This window comes from Canis aureus, chromosome 16 (genome assembly GCF_053574225.1).
Source record: "Canis aureus isolate CA01 chromosome 16, VMU_Caureus_v.1.0, whole genome shotgun sequence".
NCBI classification, from domain to species: Eukaryota; Metazoa; Chordata; class Mammalia; order Carnivora; family Canidae; genus Canis; species Canis aureus.
In genome coordinates, this window is record NC_135626.1 from 14651814 (window position 1) to 14671929 (window position 20116).

Below are 20116 nucleotides of genomic sequence, written 5' to 3' on the forward strand. Positions count from 1 at the left end.
ACACAGTTGTTGGATATTGTATTCTGGTTTTTTGTTGTTTTCCAGTGCTTTTTTTCTCTTTGCTTTTCACTTTTGGCAGTTTTTGTTGAGATGTCCTCAGACTCCAAGATTCTTTCGTCAGCTTTGTCCAGTCTACTGATGAGCCCATCAAAGGCATTACAGTGTTTTTGATCTCTAGCATTTCTTTTTGGTTCTTTTTTAGAATTTCTATCTCTGCTTACATTGCCCATCTGTTCTTGTATGCTGTTTACTGTATCCATTAGAGCCCTTAGCATCTTTCTTTGTTTCTTTGTTTTTTTGTTTTTTTTTTTTTTTTTTTAAGATTTTATTTATTCATGAGAGAGAGAGGCAGAGGGAGAAGCAATCTTCTCTTGGAGCAGGGAGCCTGGCTTGGAACTCCATCCAGCTGAGCCACCTAGGTGCCCTGAGCCCTTAGCACCTTGATCATAGAGGTTTTAAATTCCTGGTCTAAGGGGCCCCTGGGTGGCTCAGTGGTTGAACGTCTGCCTTTGGCTCAGGTCGTGATCCCTGGGGTCCTGGGATTGAGTCCTGCATCAGGTTCCCCGCAGGGATCCTACTTCTCCCTCTGCCCATGTCTCTGCCTCTTTCTCTGTGTCTCTCATCAATAATAAAAAAAAATTCCTAGTCTGATAACTCCAGCATTCTTGTCATGTGTGGTTCTGATGCTAGCTCCATCTCTTCATTTTTTTTTAAGATTTTACTTATTTACTCATAATAAATATATCATTTTATGTGCATAAGGTCATTAATAATTGATATCAATAAAGTCCGCAATTATTATTAGTAAGTCTCAAATTCCGGGGCACCTGAGTGGCTCAGTGGTTAGCTATTCGAAATCTTTCATTTCTATATAAATTTTAGGATCAGTTTATCAATTTCTATGAAAAAGCCTACTGGAATTTTATTGATTTTTATAGATCAAATTGGAGAGAATTGATTTGATAGCTTAACAATGTTAAATCTTCCATCCCAACATGGTATAGCTTTTCATTTCTTTAGATCTTAGGATTCTTTTAGTAGTGTTTGATGGTTTTCTTGCACATATTGTTCATTTTATTCCTAAATATTTCATGTATTTTGGTGTTACTGTAAATTAAATTTTTAAATTTTAATTTCTAGTTATGTATTACTACTTTAAGGAAATATAGTTGATTTTATATTGAGCTTTTATCCTGTGACCTTGCTGAATTCATTTATTCTAGTGACTTTTCCCTAGATTTCAAATAATTTTCTACATGGATGGTCATGTCTTCTGTTAAGAAAAACAATTTTCTTTCTTTTTAGTCTGTCTGCATTTTATCACTTGATCGGATTGACTATAATCTCCAGTATGACTTTGATTAGAAGTGGAGAGTGGACATCATTCCCAGTGTTGGGAATGTCATCATACTTTTAACATTTTATATAAGATTTAAATGTTTGAGAAAATATGATTCACTTGTTACTGTTTTGTAGTCTAGTTAATTATGATTATACCCCTTTTCTGAAACACCACTTAATGTCTGCTGCTTGATATTGTCCTACAGGTCACACGTGCTCTGTGTTTTGTTTTGTTTTGTTTTAAGTCTTTTTTCCCTCCTGTGCTTTATTTTGGATAGTTTCTATTGCTGTGTCTTTCTTTTGCAGAGTCTAATATGTTGTTAGTCCCATCCAGTGAAGCTTTCATTTTAGATATCATAATTTTCTTTTTTTTTTTTTAAAGATTTTATTTATTTATTCATAGAGACACACACAGAGAGAGAGAGAGGGGCAGAGGCACAGGCAGAGGGAGAAGCAGGCTCCATGCAGGGAGCCTGACGTGGACTCCATCCAGGGTCCCCAGGATCAAACCCTGGGCTGCAGGCAGTGCTAAACTGCTGTGCCACCAGGGCTGCCCTAGATATCATAATTTTCATGTCTAGAAGTTCCATTTGGTTGGTTTTTATATCTTCCCTCCTCCCCATGTCCATGTTTAGTCATAGAACGTATTTCTAAGAGCTGTTCTAATGTTATCATCTGCAAATTTCATCACCTCTTGTTTCTTGATTTTTTTTGTTTGTTTTTGTTTTTTAAAGACGTATTTATTTTATTTGACAGAGAGAGGGGGAGAGAGTGAGCGAGCCAGAGAGCACAAGCAGGGGGAACAGCAAAGAAGAGAGGGAGATGCTGAGTAGGGAGCCCAATACAGGGCTCCATCCTAGGATGCTGGGATCATGACCTGAGCTTAAAGGCAGATGCTTAACCAACTGAGCCACCCAGGCACCCCTCCTGATTTGTTTTTCATGATATATATTTTTTCTTTTTTATCTTGCTTGCAAGTAATTTTGCTGCTGCTTTTAATATCTGGTCATTTTTTATTAGATGTTAGACATTGAAAATCTTATTTTTGGAGTGCTGCATTTCATCATGTTCCTTTAAAGAATGTTAGATTCTGATGCTTACTTAAGTCACTTGGATCCTTTTGAGTTTTGCTTTTAAGCTTCATTAGGGTAAATATAGAGTAGCCTCTAGACCTATTACAAAGCAGTGTCTTTCTAGGACTCCACTAGATAGATGCCCCTTTTATTAACAAGGTGCTTTCTGCTCTGGCCAGTAGAACTGCAAACTAATCTAGCTGTCTGGACTCCAGGAATCAGTAAGCTTATTACTTTCTGGGAATTCTTTTTTTTTTTTTTTTTTTTTTTTAAGATTTATTTGAGAGGGAATGCAGAGGGGAGAGGGAGAGAGAATCCTCAAGCAGACTCCCCACTGAGCAAGGAGCCCAATGCATGGGTTGGTCCCAGGACCCTGAGATCATGACCCAAGTCGATGCTTAATTGACTGAGCCACCCAGGCACTCCTCTGGGAATTTTAGCTGCATGGAGTTCCATCTCACATGTGCAAATCCTTATTCTGCAAAATATTCCAAGTAACTCTTCTGCAGATGCTCAGAATTCTCTCTCTGTGCATGTCCTTCCTCTCTTGTGTTTTGCTCTTCGAATCTTTACTGCCTGGGCCTTTGAAATGTAATCTCTCACCAGTTCAGGATCATGGGGCTCTGTTTGAGTTTCCTTTCCCTGTATTGCTGCTTGGAAATTTTCTTTAGGCAGCAAGTTCTGTCAGTTACAGGGCTAACTTTGTTTGTTTCTCTCTCTGAGATTATAGGTCTTCACTGCAGTTGTCCAATGTCTAAAAAACAATTATTACACATATTTTGTCAAGTTTTCTAGTTGCTTATGATAGAAAGCATGATAGTTAATCTTTCATAGGCTAAATTCTATTTACCTTTAAAGCAGTTTACTCCATCTTCTCCCCATTCCCTCTTCTAGATATATGTTTACTATAGAAGAGATTGATTTCATGTTTTTTTGAAACACTAATACATATCCTGAAATCATTTGCATATGAGGCCATCTCAAAGTATAGATCCATTCCAGATTTTACAATCTCTGTTAAGATGGTATAGGGGGCTGTTTATACTTTTTTAATTGAAGTTCAATTGAACATAGAACATTATATTTTAAGATTTTATTTGAGAGAAAGGATGCATGTATGCAGGAGTATGAGGATTAGGGTCAGAGGGAGAGGGAGAACTAGACTCTCCACTAGGCAGGGGAGCCCAGTGCTCATGGTCAGGTCAGGGATCATGACCTGAGCTGAAGGCAATTTCTTAACTGACCGAGCTACCCAGGGGCCCTTGTTTTCCTTTGCTAGGTTTGCTCTTTGTCTAAATACGTTATGTACAATTTTTGTTATTGTCACTTGTGACTTAACTCAAAATTGTTTACTATTGCTTTCATTTTGTTCACATGAGAAATGCTTAATTAAAAAAATGTAACCACATAAACAGTGTTTTACTTCTCTGATGTTTTATTCCCCCTAGGTGGTATAGCTGTATGCTGGGGAAAAAATGCAGCCTGGCTCCTCTAAAGGAAGAACTTCGCATACAAGGGGTAAGGCTTTGTCATTACTATTCTGGTATATCTACTTTTAATGATAGAGTATGGAATTTTCCTTTATACTTTAAAACTCTAAATGTATTTTTTTTGTTTTATTTTTGTTTATTTTTTAATTTTGTAAAAGAAGCTTTGTATAAATTATTTTTAAAAGGCCTTCTTTGACAATTATAATAGAGAAAAGATGGGGGGCAACAAATGAATAAATGTTAGAGATATACCAGAAATTAAAAAAACCTGGTTTTACCTACCACTGACCCCACATTTGACTCCTTTTTAATTGCAGAAACTGAAGGCTATATAAGTTAAGGGGCTTATTCTGGGTCGCAGATCTAGTTACCAAAGATCGCCTACAACTAGAATGATATTCAGTCAGCTGTGTTTCCCTTTATGGTGCAGTTCACATGAGTTCAGCCCCTGCTTCTCTTTTGAAAAGCAGGTGGCAAATTAATACTGCCCCCTGCCTCCTCTCCCAGTTTATGGGATTTGGGCATAAGTCAGCATGAGCCAGGTGATTTTTCAGAGAAGGGGGTCAGATGTGTGGTCAGTGGCAGAAACCAAGTTTCTGATTTCTGGTTTCTCTCTGATATTGTACTCATCCTGTTTTCCCTATCACACCTTTTCTTTGTTAAAATTCCAACAGCCACAAAGTAGGCCCCTCCCCCCTCCTCCCCCCAAAATCTGACAGAAGGGAGATTGCCAGGCATTATTGGCTCTCTTTCCATAAAAAAAGGAAAGAAAAAAACCAAAACCATTTTAATCACTTACCAGTGGTTTTTTGAAGAGCTGTGTTAATTGGGGTGTTTTGAATATTTGGACCTTCAAGCCAGAACTCTAAATTCTCTCTATTGTTTTATGAGAGGAGAAAACCCACAACTTTGTTGAGAGGTAATTTATTCATTGATTATTAGATAGCCATGCATAACTGTTTCGGGACAGTAGTGTTTGTTAACTGATAAAAAGAAAAACCAGGACATAATTAACTTGAGGCAGCAACCCAAAGCATATTGATAGAACGACTTTAGTTTGATGAGATGACGTGTTTGTTGGTTTCAGGTTCCTAAAGTCACCTACACTGAATTCTGTCAAGGTCGGACAATGAGATGGGCTTTAGCTTGGAGTTTTTATGATGATGTTACAGTACCAGTAAGTAGAGACTTTGATTTAGTTTCTTCAAATGCCAGCGCATAGTGGGTTTTACTAGGTTAGAAATGAAAAATCTTTACTACTTTGGTTTTCCTGAAGTTTGCCTCAATGCTTAGGTCAGAATGGGAAGTGGTTGTGAAACCAGACACAGTCCTAGAAGGCTGACTGTAGTGGCCTTGGAGCCTTTCTTTGTGGGGTTGTGCAACACAATGATTTTTATTCAGCAAATATAAATGAATTAAAAATTCAGGTAATATAACCTGTAGAAACACCTTGCAGGTATAATTATTCTGTTGGATATTCCTTAAGAACTGAAATTGAAGCCTTTATTTTCCTTTACTATTGATACTTTCATAGAGTAGCTGTCTCCTGGAGTTACTGGTGAATATAGAAAGTGCTATTTTTGGGTTGCAGGCTTTTGATATATAACATTTAAGGATAATTCCAGTGAAAGTTCTCTCTTAGCTTTAAAATTACCACTAGAATATTGGTCAGTTTTGAAGCTGGGTGATAGGTCTTTTTCTTAGTCTCTCCACATTGCATATGCTTAAGCTCGAACATTTTCTGGGATAGGATGTATGTATGTATGTATGTATTTTAAAGATTTTTTTTTAAGATTTTTTTTTTTTTTTTTTTTAGTTTATTCATGAGAGACACACAGAGAAAGAGGCAGAGACACAGGCAGAGGGAGAAGCAGGCTACCCCACAGGGAGCCTGATGTGGGACTCGATCCCAGAACTTTGGGATCATGCCCTGAGTGGAAAGCAAACATTCAACCACTGAGCCCCCCTGAAATAGGATGTTTTAAAAAATAATTTGTTCCACAAACTTCTCTTTGTATTCTGTGCTATTGTATGTAAAGGAAAAATACTTCTGAACTGGTTAGACTGAATAATTTTTCTGGGCTGTACTAAGAGGTGGCAATGGAACAGCATCTGTTTGTTCTCACAGTTCCTTCACAAAAGTGATTGACCTTGTTACCTGGGGCTTCCCATCTTTAGGTTATGCACACAGTGCTCGGAACTGTACTCCCTATTCCCATGGTATTTGTGGAGGCCTAGTATCTGGTCCTTCAGGTACTCCTCATCCCCTGGCCATATAATATGCTTGTTTTGGGAGCTCCTCTCCCAAAGTCTTAGTTGCACTTGGTCTTTCAAGTCATCTTTTTTTTTTTTTTTTTTTTAATTTTTATTTATTATGATAGTCACACACACACACACACAGAGAGAGAGGCAGAGACATAGGCAGAGGGAGAAGCAGGCTCCATGCACCGGGAACCCGATGTGGGATTCGATCCCGGGTCTCCAGGATTGCGCCCTGGGCCAAAGGCCAGCGCCAAACCGCTGCGCCACCCAGGGATCCCTCTTTCAAGTCATCTTAAATGTTGCTGTGTCTATGAGCCTCTTCCCCTTCTCTCATAGGGCAGAGGATTAGAGACATGTGCAGAACTACAAAGGGACAATTTGCAGATGGCTCTAGAATACATGAGCTCAGCTTTAAAACTGAGCCTGTCCTTCTCGTATTCCGCTGGGTGTGCTGCTAGGTGGAAATAAGTCTCCCAGTCAAGTTTGAATGATCTACCCGGTGGAAGCCCATATCCACCTCTGTACAATGCAATGGGGAAACTAGAGGTTAGTGTCTGAAATGTTCACTGTTTAAAAAGATGGTGCTGGTTTTTTGTTTTTTTGCTTTTTATATATATATATATTTATTTATTTATTTACTTATGATAGACCTAGAGAGAGAGAGAGAGAGAGGCAGAGACACAGGAGGAGGGAGAAGCAGGCTCCATGCCAGGAGCCCAACGCGGGACTCGATCCCAGGTCTCCAGGATAGCGCCCTGGGCCAAAGGCAGGCGCCAAACCGCTGAGCCACCCAGGGATCCCTGTTTTTTTCCTTTTTTCTTTTTTTTTTTTTTTTTTTTTACCTCCCCGTAGGATTACCCTTTCTGTCATTTTCTAAAAAATTGGGGCTTTCACCCCAAATTGTTAAAACCATTAGTACTGTCCTGGGTTATCCCTGTGTAGATACTGGGTTATCCCTCTGCAGATGCTAACATTGGCAGGAAAGTGGAACTGTGCCTATTGGCACATGCTTTCTGTTTAACCTGCTTCCCACATTTGTTGGCAGGTGGAAGAGCTTATAATGGGCTCTGGCACTTTCCTTGCCATCTCAGAGCCCAGAGTCAACCTTTGCCCTTTGGATTAGTAGCTGTTTCAGATAAAAATAACAAAGGGCGGTGTGTTAGCAAAATCAGCTTATTTTGAGAAGGAACCTTCTCCCTCCCTGTCATTAGGCCATCCTTGAGCCCTGTTCATAGTTTCAGCCATCAAAGAATGCCTCTTGGAGATTGCTGTAGGTTTCTCCCTTGCCAGAGAGAGTACCTCCCTCCCCACCGATACCCTCAATCCAAAGCTGTTAATAATGCCTTCCCAAGTGTTCCATTATGTGCACTTAAACTGCTACAGGGAAAATGGCAATTTCTGATTTGCAGTAGCCCAGCAACAGTTTCTTAGCACTGGTTCCTTTGATCAGCAGCTGCTTTCCCAAGGGTAGTCCCAGGGCACTAGTGAGGTTTTCAGTAGGCTATCCTCTTGATTCTCCTTCCCTTCACCTGGACCTCTTCCCCACCCCTTGCGTTTTGAAATGCTCACCTGACTTTCTCCCCTCTTGCTGCTGCTGTTAGGGATGGGGAGGTAGAAGCATGCTGCTTGCAATGCAGGGAAGCCAAGGACTAGAGCTAGCTAGGTAGAAATATTGACCTACTTCCCCACCCCACCCCCACTCCAGCTTTTTTAGGGTAAATGTGCAAGTTACTATGGCAACTTCTGTTTTCACTTATCTCAGGCCCACTGACTCTGTTTCTGCTAGTGCTGAATGCTAAAAAAATTTTGATTCAGGTGCCTATACTAAGTCCATTGCTCTTGTCTGGATTTATTTTAGCAACAAAAAGATGAGTCCTAGTGTTGATAGAATTTTTGTACAATCATTCCTGACTGATGATGAATATAAGGAAGCATATTGTGAAGACTGTTCTTTACAGATTTAACAAGCCGCTTAGAATGCCTCTTTGTCCCAGCTTCTCCTCTAATTGCCCAGGGTGTTAGCTTTGCTTTGCTTTCAGAAATTTAACACTTGTTTAAATAAGAAGGAAAAATAGTGTGGTCCCAGTAAGTTGTGCACTCTTGGTACGAGCATTACCCTAGAAGTCTGGTTTTAAAAAAATTATCTCCTGTGTTCAAGACATTCCTTTTAAGTCTGGAGACTTTCTGTCTAGGGAGTAAACTTAGAGGGCCTTTTTTTTTTTTTTTTTTTTTTTTTTTTTTTAAGATTTTATTTATTTATTCATGAGAGACAGAAAGAGTGAGAGAGAGAGGCAGAGACACAGGCAGAGGGAGAAGCAGGCTCCATGCAGGGAGCCTGACGTGGGACTCGATCCCGGGTCTCCAGGATCACACCCCGGGCCGAAGGTGGCACTAAACCTCTGAGCCACCTGGGCTGCCCTTAGAGGGCTTTTGAAAAGCAGATGGAGGGAAGGGGTCAAATTAATCAGGTAACCTTGTTAGCAGAGCTGGGGTCTCCTGGCAGTGATGTGGTTACTACTGCATAGCTTTCACACTGGTTCTAGATAGAGATTCGGTGTAGGGTGCCACAGGGGGATGACAACTGGGGGCAGATAATCAGGTTAGTACTTCAGGCCTTGTTCTCATTTTAACCAGAGATGATCTGCTTGCATTGATATTATATATTGATTTTATTTCTTGAACGGATTCTGCTGTTAAATGGTTTGAAAACCAGTACTATACCAGTCTATAAAACAGATGCAACCAGAGCCAGGCTCTGGCCAGTCCTTCCAGAAGGACTCTCTTCCTAGTTATCTTATGAAGTGTGATCTTCATTGTGATAATACCAAAGAAAGAAGACACCATTTTGTCTTTACAATGGCAAGTTTTATGGGAGGGAAACACACACAAAGCATTGCTACAGAATTATATCTGAGTAAGTGCTGAAATGAATGGTTGGGAGTAAAGGAGTTCCCAGTATGAAAGCAGTTCTGGCTGAGCAAGTCAGAGCTGACTTGATGGAGGAGTGGTCAGTGTCTGACTGGTGCTCAGTAAGTTTTCTTTAAATGTTAAAAAGAATGGTGTAAGATTTGTACTAAGGTGTGTAACATTGTGAACAGGACATTAATAGGCCTAATAGATTTGAAACACTGGAGATGGTCATTCTTGTTACTTGAATGCATCACACACATTGTGTCATTTTATTTAAACCTGGCAACAATCAAGTGAAATAGTAGTATCCTTACTTTCTAGATGAGGAAACAGGGGGCTCTACAAAGTCAGGCTAGTCCTCAACCATGCTTACATAATTATTAATTTGTGTTGACCCATGACTCACCACAGCAGTCTCAAAATTAATGTTACCATCAACAGAATGATATGTGAAAATAACTATTTTGTCATTTTTACATTTCTTAGGTCCTTGAGGGCTGTCTTGTGATGAATTTTAAAGTCATTTGGAATGTTTCTTTGTGGGTTTAGGCTGCTAAATCCATACACAGTTAGGTTCATTTGTTTCATTTCTTAGGGATTTCTTTTTGTGAGCTATTTAATTTTGTAGTTGTGAAAGATACATGGTTTCAAAGTCAAATCTCAAAAGAGGTATAGTCAGTAATCTAGGTTCTCTTGTCTCTTTGAAACATCCTAATCCCTCACTGCTACATGGTTCATTATAATTTATTCTTAGTGTGTATGCACAGGCATTTTAACATAGGATATATACATGTAGGGTTCAAACCACCATGACTAGATGGCTCAGTTGGAAGAGCATGTGACTCTTGATCTTGGGGTCATGAGTTTGAGCCCTATGATGGGTGTGGCGATTACGTAAAAAAAATCTTTTTATGTATTTATTTAGTGGGGAAGGGCAGAGGGAGAGAGAATCTTTTATTTATTCATTCATTCATTCATGAGAGACACAGAGAGAGAGAGGCAGAGACACACAGGGAGAGGGAGAGGCAGGCTCCTTGCAGGGAGCCTAATGCGGAACTCGACCCTGGAACCCCAGGATCATGCCCCAAGCCGAAGGGAGACTTCCAACCACTGAGTCACTCAGGCTGAGCCACCCAGGCATCCTGGAGAGAATCTTAAAGCAGTCTCCGCCCTGCTGGGTGTGGAGCCTGACATGGGGCTCTATCCCACAACCCTGAGGTCATGACCTGAGCTGAAATCAAGAGGTTGGATGTTTAACCAAGTGACCCATCCAGGTGCCCCCCCCACCAAAATCTTTAAAAAATATGAAACAACCCTTCTTAGATAGCGTTCCACATAGACTTTTCTCCCCCTTGCTTTTTTACTTTTTACTATTTTTACATATACCCCGGGATAATTTCAGGACATTTTATTTTATTATTATTATATTGAAGTAATCTCTACATCCAGTGTGGGTCTCAAGCTCACAACCCCTGAGATCAAGAGCCACATGTTCTTTGGGGTGCTTGGCTGGCTCAGTTGGTAGAGCATGTGACTCTTGATCTCATGGTTGTGAGTTTGAGCCCTGCATTGAGTGTAGAGATTACTTAAAAATAAAATCATTTAAAAAAAAAAGAGAACCACAGGATGCCTGGGTGGCTCAGTTGATTAAGCATCTGCCTTCAGCTTAGGTCGTAATCCCGACTGGGGTCCTGGGATTGAGCCCCATATCAGACTCCCTGCTTGGTGTGGAGCTTGCTTCTCCTCTCCCTCTGCTCCTTCCCCCTGCTCACTCTCTCTCCAGCTCTCTCTTTCAAATAAATAAAATCTTTTAAAATAATGATAAAGAGTCATATGTTCTACTGGCTCAGCCAGCCAGGCACCCCGATTTCGGACATTTTAAACAGTAACCTGTCAGATTAAGATAGCAATGGAAATGTCCACTGAACTGCTTGTTAATAAGGAAGTTACACCTTTAGACAACAAAATATTCAATCCACTTCATGGCAGCAGAGCTGATACACGTTCAAATAAGGCATAGCGGGAAAGCTAGTCTGACTGTCCTTCCTAGCACACCTCCTGTCTTTATTCTTGTCAGGGGTCACTGTTGGCCCCTTGGCTCTCTTTCTCCAAATAGTGAGAGCCTGTGCAGAATCACAGCTCCTAGGCATTTGGCTTGTTCCTGGAGGACCGGGGGCAGCAGCCGTTCAGAGTGTGGCAGAATAGCAGGGACTCCACTGCAGTGGCCAAGAGCAAGAGCACTCCTTTGCCCTCAAGACCATTCTGGAGATTGCTCTGTCAAAATAAGGAGGCTATGACTACATGCTTAGCAGATGCCTAGTGAATGGCTCTCTTCTTTTCCTGCAGATACAAGGGAGAACTTACTGATTTCATGTAGTTTGTGGCTTCTCTGGGATTTTTGCCTTAGTTATAATTAACAACAGGCAGCATAGCAGATGCTACGTGGATTTATGTCAAGTATGTACCTCATTTGAAAGGCTCTTGACTGATTGTACCATTGAGATCTAGAAATGAAAGTGAGAGTGAGGATTTAAGAGTTGTATAGACAGTCCTGCTAGGTAAAGTATATTTTAAAATTTTAAGACTGTTTTTGTTTAATTTATGGTTTCAATCTAGTGCATTAAGGATGCAACAAAATAACACTTGAGACCCATCCCCATTGATTGTTATTCAATAAATCCTTGTCATTCAAAAGATACAAAGCCAATATCCCTAAAGGGGTCTGCAGTTCCTCACAAGACTTCTTTCATATTGTGCTTTCAGCTGGAGAATACAATAGTACATCTTTTTTTTTTTTTTTTGTAAGATTTATCTATTTATTTATTCATGATAGACATAGAAAGAGAGAGAGGCAGAGACACAGGCAGAGGGAGAAGCAGGCTCCATGCAGGGAGCCCGATGTAGGACTCGATCCCGGGCCAAAGGCAGGCGCCCTGGGCCAAGGCAGGCGCCAAACCACTGAGCCACCCAGGGATCCCCCAATAGTACATCTTCTAATTCAAAGTCAGTTGTAAGTTCACCTCTGGTTCTTCATATTAAACTGAATTAGCCATTATAAGAAGTGATTTTGTTTTATACTTTAAAATGTTGAATTATGGGCAGCTTAGGTGGCTCAGCGGTTTAGCGCCACCTTCAGCCCAGGGCATGATCTGAAGACCTGGATCGAGTCCCATGTCAGTATGCATGTGTCTCTGCCTCTCTGTCTCTGTGTCTTTCATGAATAAATAAATAAAATAAAAAATAAATAAAAATAAAATGTTGAATTATGTATGATACCTTGCCTGCTTAAAGTACGTTAGACAGTGTAGCACTCTTCATTTAAAATATTTGTGGTAGGGGGATCCCTGGGTGGCGCAGCGGTTTGGCGCCTGCCTTTGGCCCAGGGCGCGATCCTGGAGACCCGGGATCGAATCCCATGTCGGGCTCCCGGTGCATGGAGCCTGCTTCTCCCTCTGCCTGTGTCTCTGCCTCTCTCTCTCTCTGTGACTATCATAAATAAATTTAAAAAAAAAATTAAAATATTTGTGGTAGGGATCCCTGGGTGGCTCAGCAGTTTAGCACCTGCCTTTGGCCCGGGGCTAGATCCTGGAGACCTGGGATCAAGTCCCACGTCGGGCTCCCGGCGTGGAGCCTTCTTCTCCCTCTGCCTGTGTCTCTGCCTCTCTCTGTGTGTCTTTCATGAATGAATAAATAAATAAAATCTTAAAAAAAATAAAATATCTGTGGTAAAATAATAAGTAAAATAGGGCAGTCCAGGTGGCTCAGCGGTTTAGCGCCACCTTCAGCCCAGGGTGTGATCCTGGAGACCTGGGATCGAGTCTCATGTTGGGCTCCCTGCGTGGAGCCTGCCTCTCCCTCTGCCTGTGTCTGTGTCTCTCTCTCTCTCTGTGTCTCTCACGAATAAATAAATAAAATCTTTTAAAAAAAAGTTAAAAATAAAATAAAATATTTGTGGTTTAGGATCATAAGCATATTTGCAAAGTAAGTTCATCTTATTTGGAAGGAAATAGCTTCTATTTACTTGTGTAGTGACACAGTATAAAATTACGTACTACTAGAGACCTGTAGGGTTGAATTTAACTATTTCTCAAGGCCTGCTCCTGTATTTTACTCTAGCCCTGCCTACCAAGAAATTTCAGTACAAACATGTGGGGGGAAAGGAATGATTGCTGTAAGCCAAGATTATGTTAAACTTTAATTATTTAAAAACTTGAATGGGATGCCTGGATGGCTTAGCGGTTGGGCACCTGCCTTCGGCCCATGGCATGATCTTGGAGACCCAGGATCAAGTCCCACATCAGGCTCCCTGCATGGAGCCTGCTTCTCCCTCTGCCTGTGTCAATGCCTCTCTCTGTGTGTGTCTCTCATGAGTAAATAAATTAAAAAAAAAAAACACAAAAAAAAAAACCTTGAAGAATTTCTAGGGGCCCCTGGGTGGCTCAGTTAGTTAAGCATCTGACCCTTGATTTCAGCTCAGGTCATGATCTCAGGGTTGTTGGATTGAGCCCCAGGAGTCTTCTTTTCTCTCTGTCTCCTCCCTTTCACTCTGCCCCGCCCCCTGGTCTTGCACACACATTTTCTCTCTCTTTTGCTCTCTCTCAAATAAATGGATACATCTTTTAAAACATGTTTAAAAACTGAAAATTTCCGATCATGGAGACCCGGATTCGAATCCCACGTCGGGCTCCCGGTGCATGGAGCCTGCTTCTCCCTCGGCCTATGTCTCTGCCTCTCTCTCTCTCTCTGTGTGACTATCATAAATAAATTTAAAAAAAAGGAAAAAACTGAAAATTTCTTGAGTATGAATTATCTGTCTCTTGAGTGCCTACTTTCTATAATAGAGTAAAACTAAAACAGTCCTGGAATTACATATGTGTGTATTAAAGCAATTTACTAAAGGGACGCTGCGTGCCTCAGTCAGTTGAGTGACCAACACCTTTTTTTTTTTTTTTTAAGATTTTATTTATTTATTCATGAGAGAAACACACACAGAGAGAGGCAGAGACAGGCAGAGGGAGAAGTGGGCTGCGGGACTTGATCCTAGGACCTTGGGATCACGACCTGAGCCGAAGGCAATGTTCAACTGCTGAGCCACCGTGCCCCGAATGTCCAACTCTTGATTTTGGCACAAGTCGTGATCTCAGGATCACGGGATAGAGCCCAACTGACTCTGTGCTTAGTGGGGAATCTACTTGAGATTCTCCCTCTCTCTCAAATAAATAAAATCTTTAAAGCAATTCACAAATATTCAGAAGTACCGGATTTATCAGTTGGCCACTATACATGAAAAACTGTGGCCACAATGCCAGGTAAAGGAGCTGTATGTGAGATACAGAAGTTATCATTTTCATCTAGGGGTAACAGGGTAATAAATTGTCTATTTTGTTATTTCCAACTCCTTCAGAACTTGGAAAGTGGATCCATGATAGAGCTCTTATTAGGTTCAGTAAGGATGTATTTCTCTCCTTTAAGTTCTACAAATGATGAGTTCTTTCTTTTGGAGAAAGAGTATTGTAGGCCGTCTGTAGCATGACAAATTAAGAAACAACAGCATCAAAAGCTTAAAAGAAAAAAAAAAAAAGAAACAAAACGTCTTCACTTTGCTCATTGGAATTTGTAAGCACAAAGGATTACCATCTCTATCAGAAGAGATAGCCAGCCACTGTCCTTTTAGCCACATTCTTGGTGATCTTTGGGGTGCTGGGTGGGCTGTCAGGGATGATCCTGTTACAGTGACCTGTCCATGGTAACAGCCTTGGGTATTGGAAAGTAGGATGGGGAATCTGGTTCTTGTCCCCCTCCCCCTCCCGCACACCACCATGTTTCCTCCTCTGAAGTATAATAATCATATTTTAAGTTCCTTAGAGAAAAATGTGAGGCTCTCAGTAGACCGTAGAAATTATCTTTCTTATGCTGACTGAGAAATAAAAATAATTCTGTGTTAATTTCAATATGAGTTTGTCTCATCTTGTCTGAAACATTAATTGAACGAGTTCAGACTCAGAGCTTGAAGTCTGTGATTCCTTTTTCAAGAGCAGGTTCTTACTCATATATGTACCCTTTGTTTTTAGTTCTTTCCTTTCCTTTTTTTTTTTTAAGATTTTATTTATTTTACAGAGAGGGTACAAGCAGGGGGAGAGGAAGAGAGAGGGGAAGAAGCAGACTAACCACTGAACAGGGAGCCCGATCCCAGTACCCAGAGATGATGACCTGAGTCCAAGGCAAACACTTCACCCACTGAGCCACCCAGGCACCCCTGGTCCTTTTCTTCTAAGCTTGTTTTCTAGTCTTAATTTCCTTTTTTTATTTTTAATTTTTTTAGTTAATATCTGGTATAAAGGGAAAATATAGATTATTTCTTAGAAAAATGATCTAGCATAGGAAAAACTAGCTATTTTGTTGTTATGTGTATTTATGAGATGTGGAGTTGCTGGTTAGTCCTTCCAAGGCCTCACCTTTGTGTGTATATGCATGTGCTCTGTCCCTGCTTCCAGGTAGAGTTGCAGTTAGCAAAAAGCACAACTCAGGGACTGCTTTTTGCAGGAAAAGGTCTTCAAAGCTAACTACTATGCTTTCTCTTTATGAGCCTTTCTCTTTAAAATCCTTACCTGCTCATTTTGACCCTGACCTTTAGAATTCTCTTAATTTTTTAACGTTTTGATACATTTTGCCAACACAAACAGGTCTGTCTCTTAAAGTGTTCATAATATACCTGGGCTTAGCTAAGAGTCATTTAAAAAATTAGGAAATTTTTATTTTAAAGAAATAAATTTTAAATCCAGCAATATCATTTAGTTTTAAAAATGGAACTTGAGTCCCTCTAGTGGGTAAAGTATAACTCACTTCCTAAGCTTGACATAGAAAGATGACAGTCTTGAAGTATGTAGAACTAGCTTTTTTTTTTTTTAAAGATTTTATTTATTTATTCATGAGAGACACACACAGAGAGGCAGAGACACAGGCAGAGGGAGAAGCAGGCTCCATGCAGGGAGCCTGATGTGGGACTCAATCCCTGGTCTCTAGGATCACACCCTGGGCTGAAGGCGGCGCTAGACCACTGAGCCACCTGGGCTGCCCTAGAACTAGCTTTTAAATCCACTCTTCTGGGATCCCTGGGTGGCGCAGCGGTTTAGCGCCTGTCTTTGGCCCAGGGCGCGATCCTGGAGACCTGGGATCGAATCCCACATCAGGCTCCCGGTGCATGGAGCCTGCTTCTCCCTCTGCCTATGTCTCTGCCTCTCTCTCTCTCTCTCTGTGTGTGTGTGTGACTATCATAAAAAATAAATAAATAAATAAATAAATAAATAAATAAATCCACTCTTCTCATCACTGCTGGTATCTCCTTTTCAAGCAGAGAGGCAGTGCTCACCTTAGCCATTGGCTGGCTCCTAACATTAGCCAAGATCCGGCAGGCCTCCTTCTCTGCCCATGTGATCTTAATGACCCTGGTCATTCTTCGCATGTAATCTCACAAGCTGTGGCTAACGAGCTGCTTTCCTTCAGGCCTCAGCAAGTATAGACTTAGACTACATACAGATGGTTTTAAATCATGCAGTTCTTATGGAAGAGAACATGGTGCCCCCAGGGTCCTTTAGCTGCCATGAAATAGATAATTATACAGGCATGTGTTGGGAACAACACATAGGTTAAGGACTTTTAGTAATCAAAGGGTGTTATATACTGGAGGCCTGAACATGGCATGGTATGGCGAAGAACCTGGGTTTGGGGTTCACTACTAACTTTGCCAGTTACTAGCGTGTGACCCTGAGCTGGTTATTGGTTATGTATCTTTGTATCTTAGTTTTCCCTTCTATAAAATGGAAGAGATAGTAAATCTATTTGGCAGAGTTGTCTTAAGCATTGAAAATAAACATGCGAAGGCCTTTGTATTTTTAATAGTCTGCATTTGGTAGTAAAAGTCATGGAAATGTTCCCTAGCTGAGTTCATTATAATGCATGAGATTTGATTATTTGGATAACTTTCCCTTCTTTCCCCATGCCTTCTCTTTTTTTCAGTCACCACCCAGTAAGCGAAGAAAACTAGAGAAGTCAAGAAAACCTATTACATTTGTAGTGTTGGAGTCTGTGATGAAAGAATTGTCCCTCAAAGCATCATCTCTGGGTTCTGAGACAGTAGAAGGAATAGTAGTTGTAACAGCATGGATTGAAAAAATCCTCACCGATCTGAAGGTACTTGGTTAAGCCCATTGAAGAAGTACTTACAATATCTTTTTTCTCTTTTATTTTTTTGTTTGTTTAAAGGAGTTCTGAGAGGAGAAAAGTAATTTCCTTTAAAACCGTATTTTTCCTCCAAATAGGTACAGCATAAGCGAGTTCCCTGTGGAAAGGAAGAAGTTAGCCTTTTTCTGACAGCAATAGAAAACTCCTGGATTCATTTAAGGAGAAAGAAAAGAGAACGAGTGAGACAACTGAGAGAAGTTCCTCGAGCTCCTGAGGATGTCATTCAAGCCTTGGAGGAGAAAAAGTCCACCCCCAAAGAGTCTGGCAGTAGCCAAGATTTGGCCCAGGGCACCCAGGAGAGTATCTCATGCAGGCCTGCTGTACAGGAAGGCGAGGCTACCACTGTTGAGGGCCAAGGCTCAAGCCAGGATCTGCTTTCCCAAGAAGAAAACCCAGAACCTGTGGAGGATGAAAGGAGTGAGGAAAAGGGAGGGATAGAGGTTTTGGAGAGTTGTAAAGGCTCTAGCAATGGAGCCCAGGACCGAGAGGCTCCTGAGCAATTCAGCAGTCCAGTGTCTGAAAAGCGGAGCCATCTCCAAGGAGTGGCTGGACATTACCTATTCAAGTGTTTGATAAACGTAAAGAAGGAGGTGGATGATGCTTTAGTTGAAATGCATTGGGTTGAGGGCCAGAACAGGGATTTAATGAACCAGCTTTGTACCTATATACGTAACCAAATTTTCAGGCTTGTTGCTAGTTAACTTCTTGCACAGTTGGAAAGGTTTTTGTAAAGCAGCTTGCTTCGGGGTGACAAGATGCATTCCACCATAGGCCCATTGATATTATGTGCAGTTATCTTTAAAAAATAAATAAATCAAAAAAAAAAATAAAAAATAAAAAATAAATAAATCTATTTTAAAATCTCTCCACCCCCCTTTTTAAAGTTATTGGGCATATGGTAGTTCATGAGGAAAAATTGTTACCAGCATCAACAGAAAGCTGTCAGGAGGGATTTAAACCTGACTTAAGCTGATCACCTTAGCTTTAGGCTAAGGCCAAAAGATTGTTTTTGGAGTCTGGTCTTGGTCTGAACTACCGAGCATCCTGTTCTGTCATTTATAGTCGTTTCTTGAGGACGGGTGGCTTTCTCATTCTCTAAATGGAGGCAGTACACCAGACAGATAGGCCCTGTGCCCAGGGTATACCTCTGCATCAGTCCTGAGGAAGGAACTGGCCTAATGATAGGTGGTGAGAGAGTCAGGGAGAAAGCTTAGTAATGCCAGGAAGAAGGACTGAACTGGGAGGGCCCTGGAAACGTCACATTCCTGACTCACGTCTGTTTTGATGCTGCTTATTTCAGAAATGGAATTAGGTAAGCAAAACTCCCATACGTGACCGAGACACAACAGAATGAAGCCATACCCCTTCTTCCAACCTGTTTGAAAGTACTGTTTTGTAGCAGTTTTCCTGATGTATGATTTTTTTTTTGACGTTTGAAGTGGAGCTTTGTTTTATTTTTAATATAAGCATATTCACAATTGAAATCTGTCAGTTCTGTTTGAATCCTGGGATTCGGGGGAATATTTTCGTAGCTTTGAAGGGGTAAGTGACTAATGATAGAACTAAGAAATGGAACGAGATAGATATGAGCAGTAGGTTGCTTAAGAACGTCTCATCTATTGACAGAGAATTTGTAGCTGATCAAATACCACTTTTTGTGGGCTTCCTTGGAATCCCTTTGGTGCTTAGGTTGTTTGCACTAGAGGATTCTGAAGCCAGGGTGATCATGCTCTTCAAGCCTGTTTCTCAGTGGAATGCTGCAGGGCTCGGTAGGAATGGCTCTGGAAAAGGAGTCTCTTCTTCCTGGAGTCTCAGTTACCCTCTGCTGTGCGTAACTTTCACACCTTGATTTTACACTAGTCATCTAAGGCTCTATCTAGGCTGAAGTCTCTGAGTACGGTACCAGAGCCCTTTCCTAACTGCAGAGAAGACTGGGGCTGAGCAGTTAAGCTATACTTTTGAAAGGTGGCTGTTGGTTAGGGCAGGCAACTGAACTTGGCATATTACAGCAGCACCAAGATGTGTCCCTTAGCAGAGATGAGAGAACTGAAAATAGGACTATATTGTACTTCCTTCTGTTGGCGGAGACAGAGCTGCAGAAGAGAACATGTTAGCTAGCGTTATTCACCTGGTCTGAGGACCTGTAGAGAATCCAGAAACCTCCTGGAGTATTTCTGAAAGCTGTGAACACCGCCCTCCCTCACCCCTCTGGAGAGAAGAATCTCTGACAGGATGAGGAAACCAATACACAGGGTCACACAGAGTAGCATATGCTCATTAAAGATTTGGAAAATGAGGGTAGAAAACAGCAACAGAATCACTCCTCATCACAGTTTTCCCAATTATGACCATTATTGGGATTTTAATGTTTCCTTCTAGTCTCTTTCTGTAGATGGAGTGTGTAAGGATGTGAGCTTAACTTGGGTTGTACTCATACTGTGTATTTAATTTTATATTACACTTCTCTTCATTTATCATCTTGTATTTGTCTGTTAGAACAATAGGATATTTACATACACTCCTTACCTGTTCAAAATGCATTTCAGACACAGTATTACATTCATTTAAGTCTGGTGCTGAGGGCTGCCCACAAAGTGCTGTGTGATGGGAGGCATGGAAGATGTGTCTTGCATCTCTATGTGCTTTGGTGCTCTGGATTTAAGGAGTGTCCTGGGGGAGGTTTTATAGGTGGTTGAGCTCATGCTCTTACCACCCTGATGAGGGAAGCTTCCTGCTAGAGCTGTGGGTGCCTTCTTTGTTTGCCCTTGGAGGTCTTCATTTTCTTCTCGGAGAAGAACA

The 20116-nt window shown here is 41.1% G+C and overlaps 1 protein-coding gene across 4 annotated transcripts in view; it reads left to right on the top strand.

The window, feature by feature from the left end:
• The window catches only part of METTL16 (methyltransferase 16, RNA N6-adenosine), a 69680-nt gene extending 51521 nt beyond the window's left edge, over positions 1–18159 (top strand). For 3 of the 4 annotated variants that reach the window (XM_077851740.1, XM_077851743.1, XM_077851742.1), the window contains 4 exons: positions 3863–3932; positions 4992–5081; positions 17093–17266; positions 17395–18158. In XM_077851740.1, coding sequence (XP_077707866.1) covers positions 3863–3932; positions 4992–5081; positions 17093–17266; positions 17395–18018 — 958 coding nt within the window. In that variant the 3' untranslated portion in view covers positions 18019–18158. Of the gene's footprint in view, positions 1–3862; positions 3933–4991; positions 5082–17092; positions 17267–17394 lie in introns of all 4 variants that reach the window. The other variant, XM_077851741.1, reaches the window with a different exon arrangement.
• The last annotated feature ends 1957 nt before the right edge of the window (positions 18160–20116 follow it).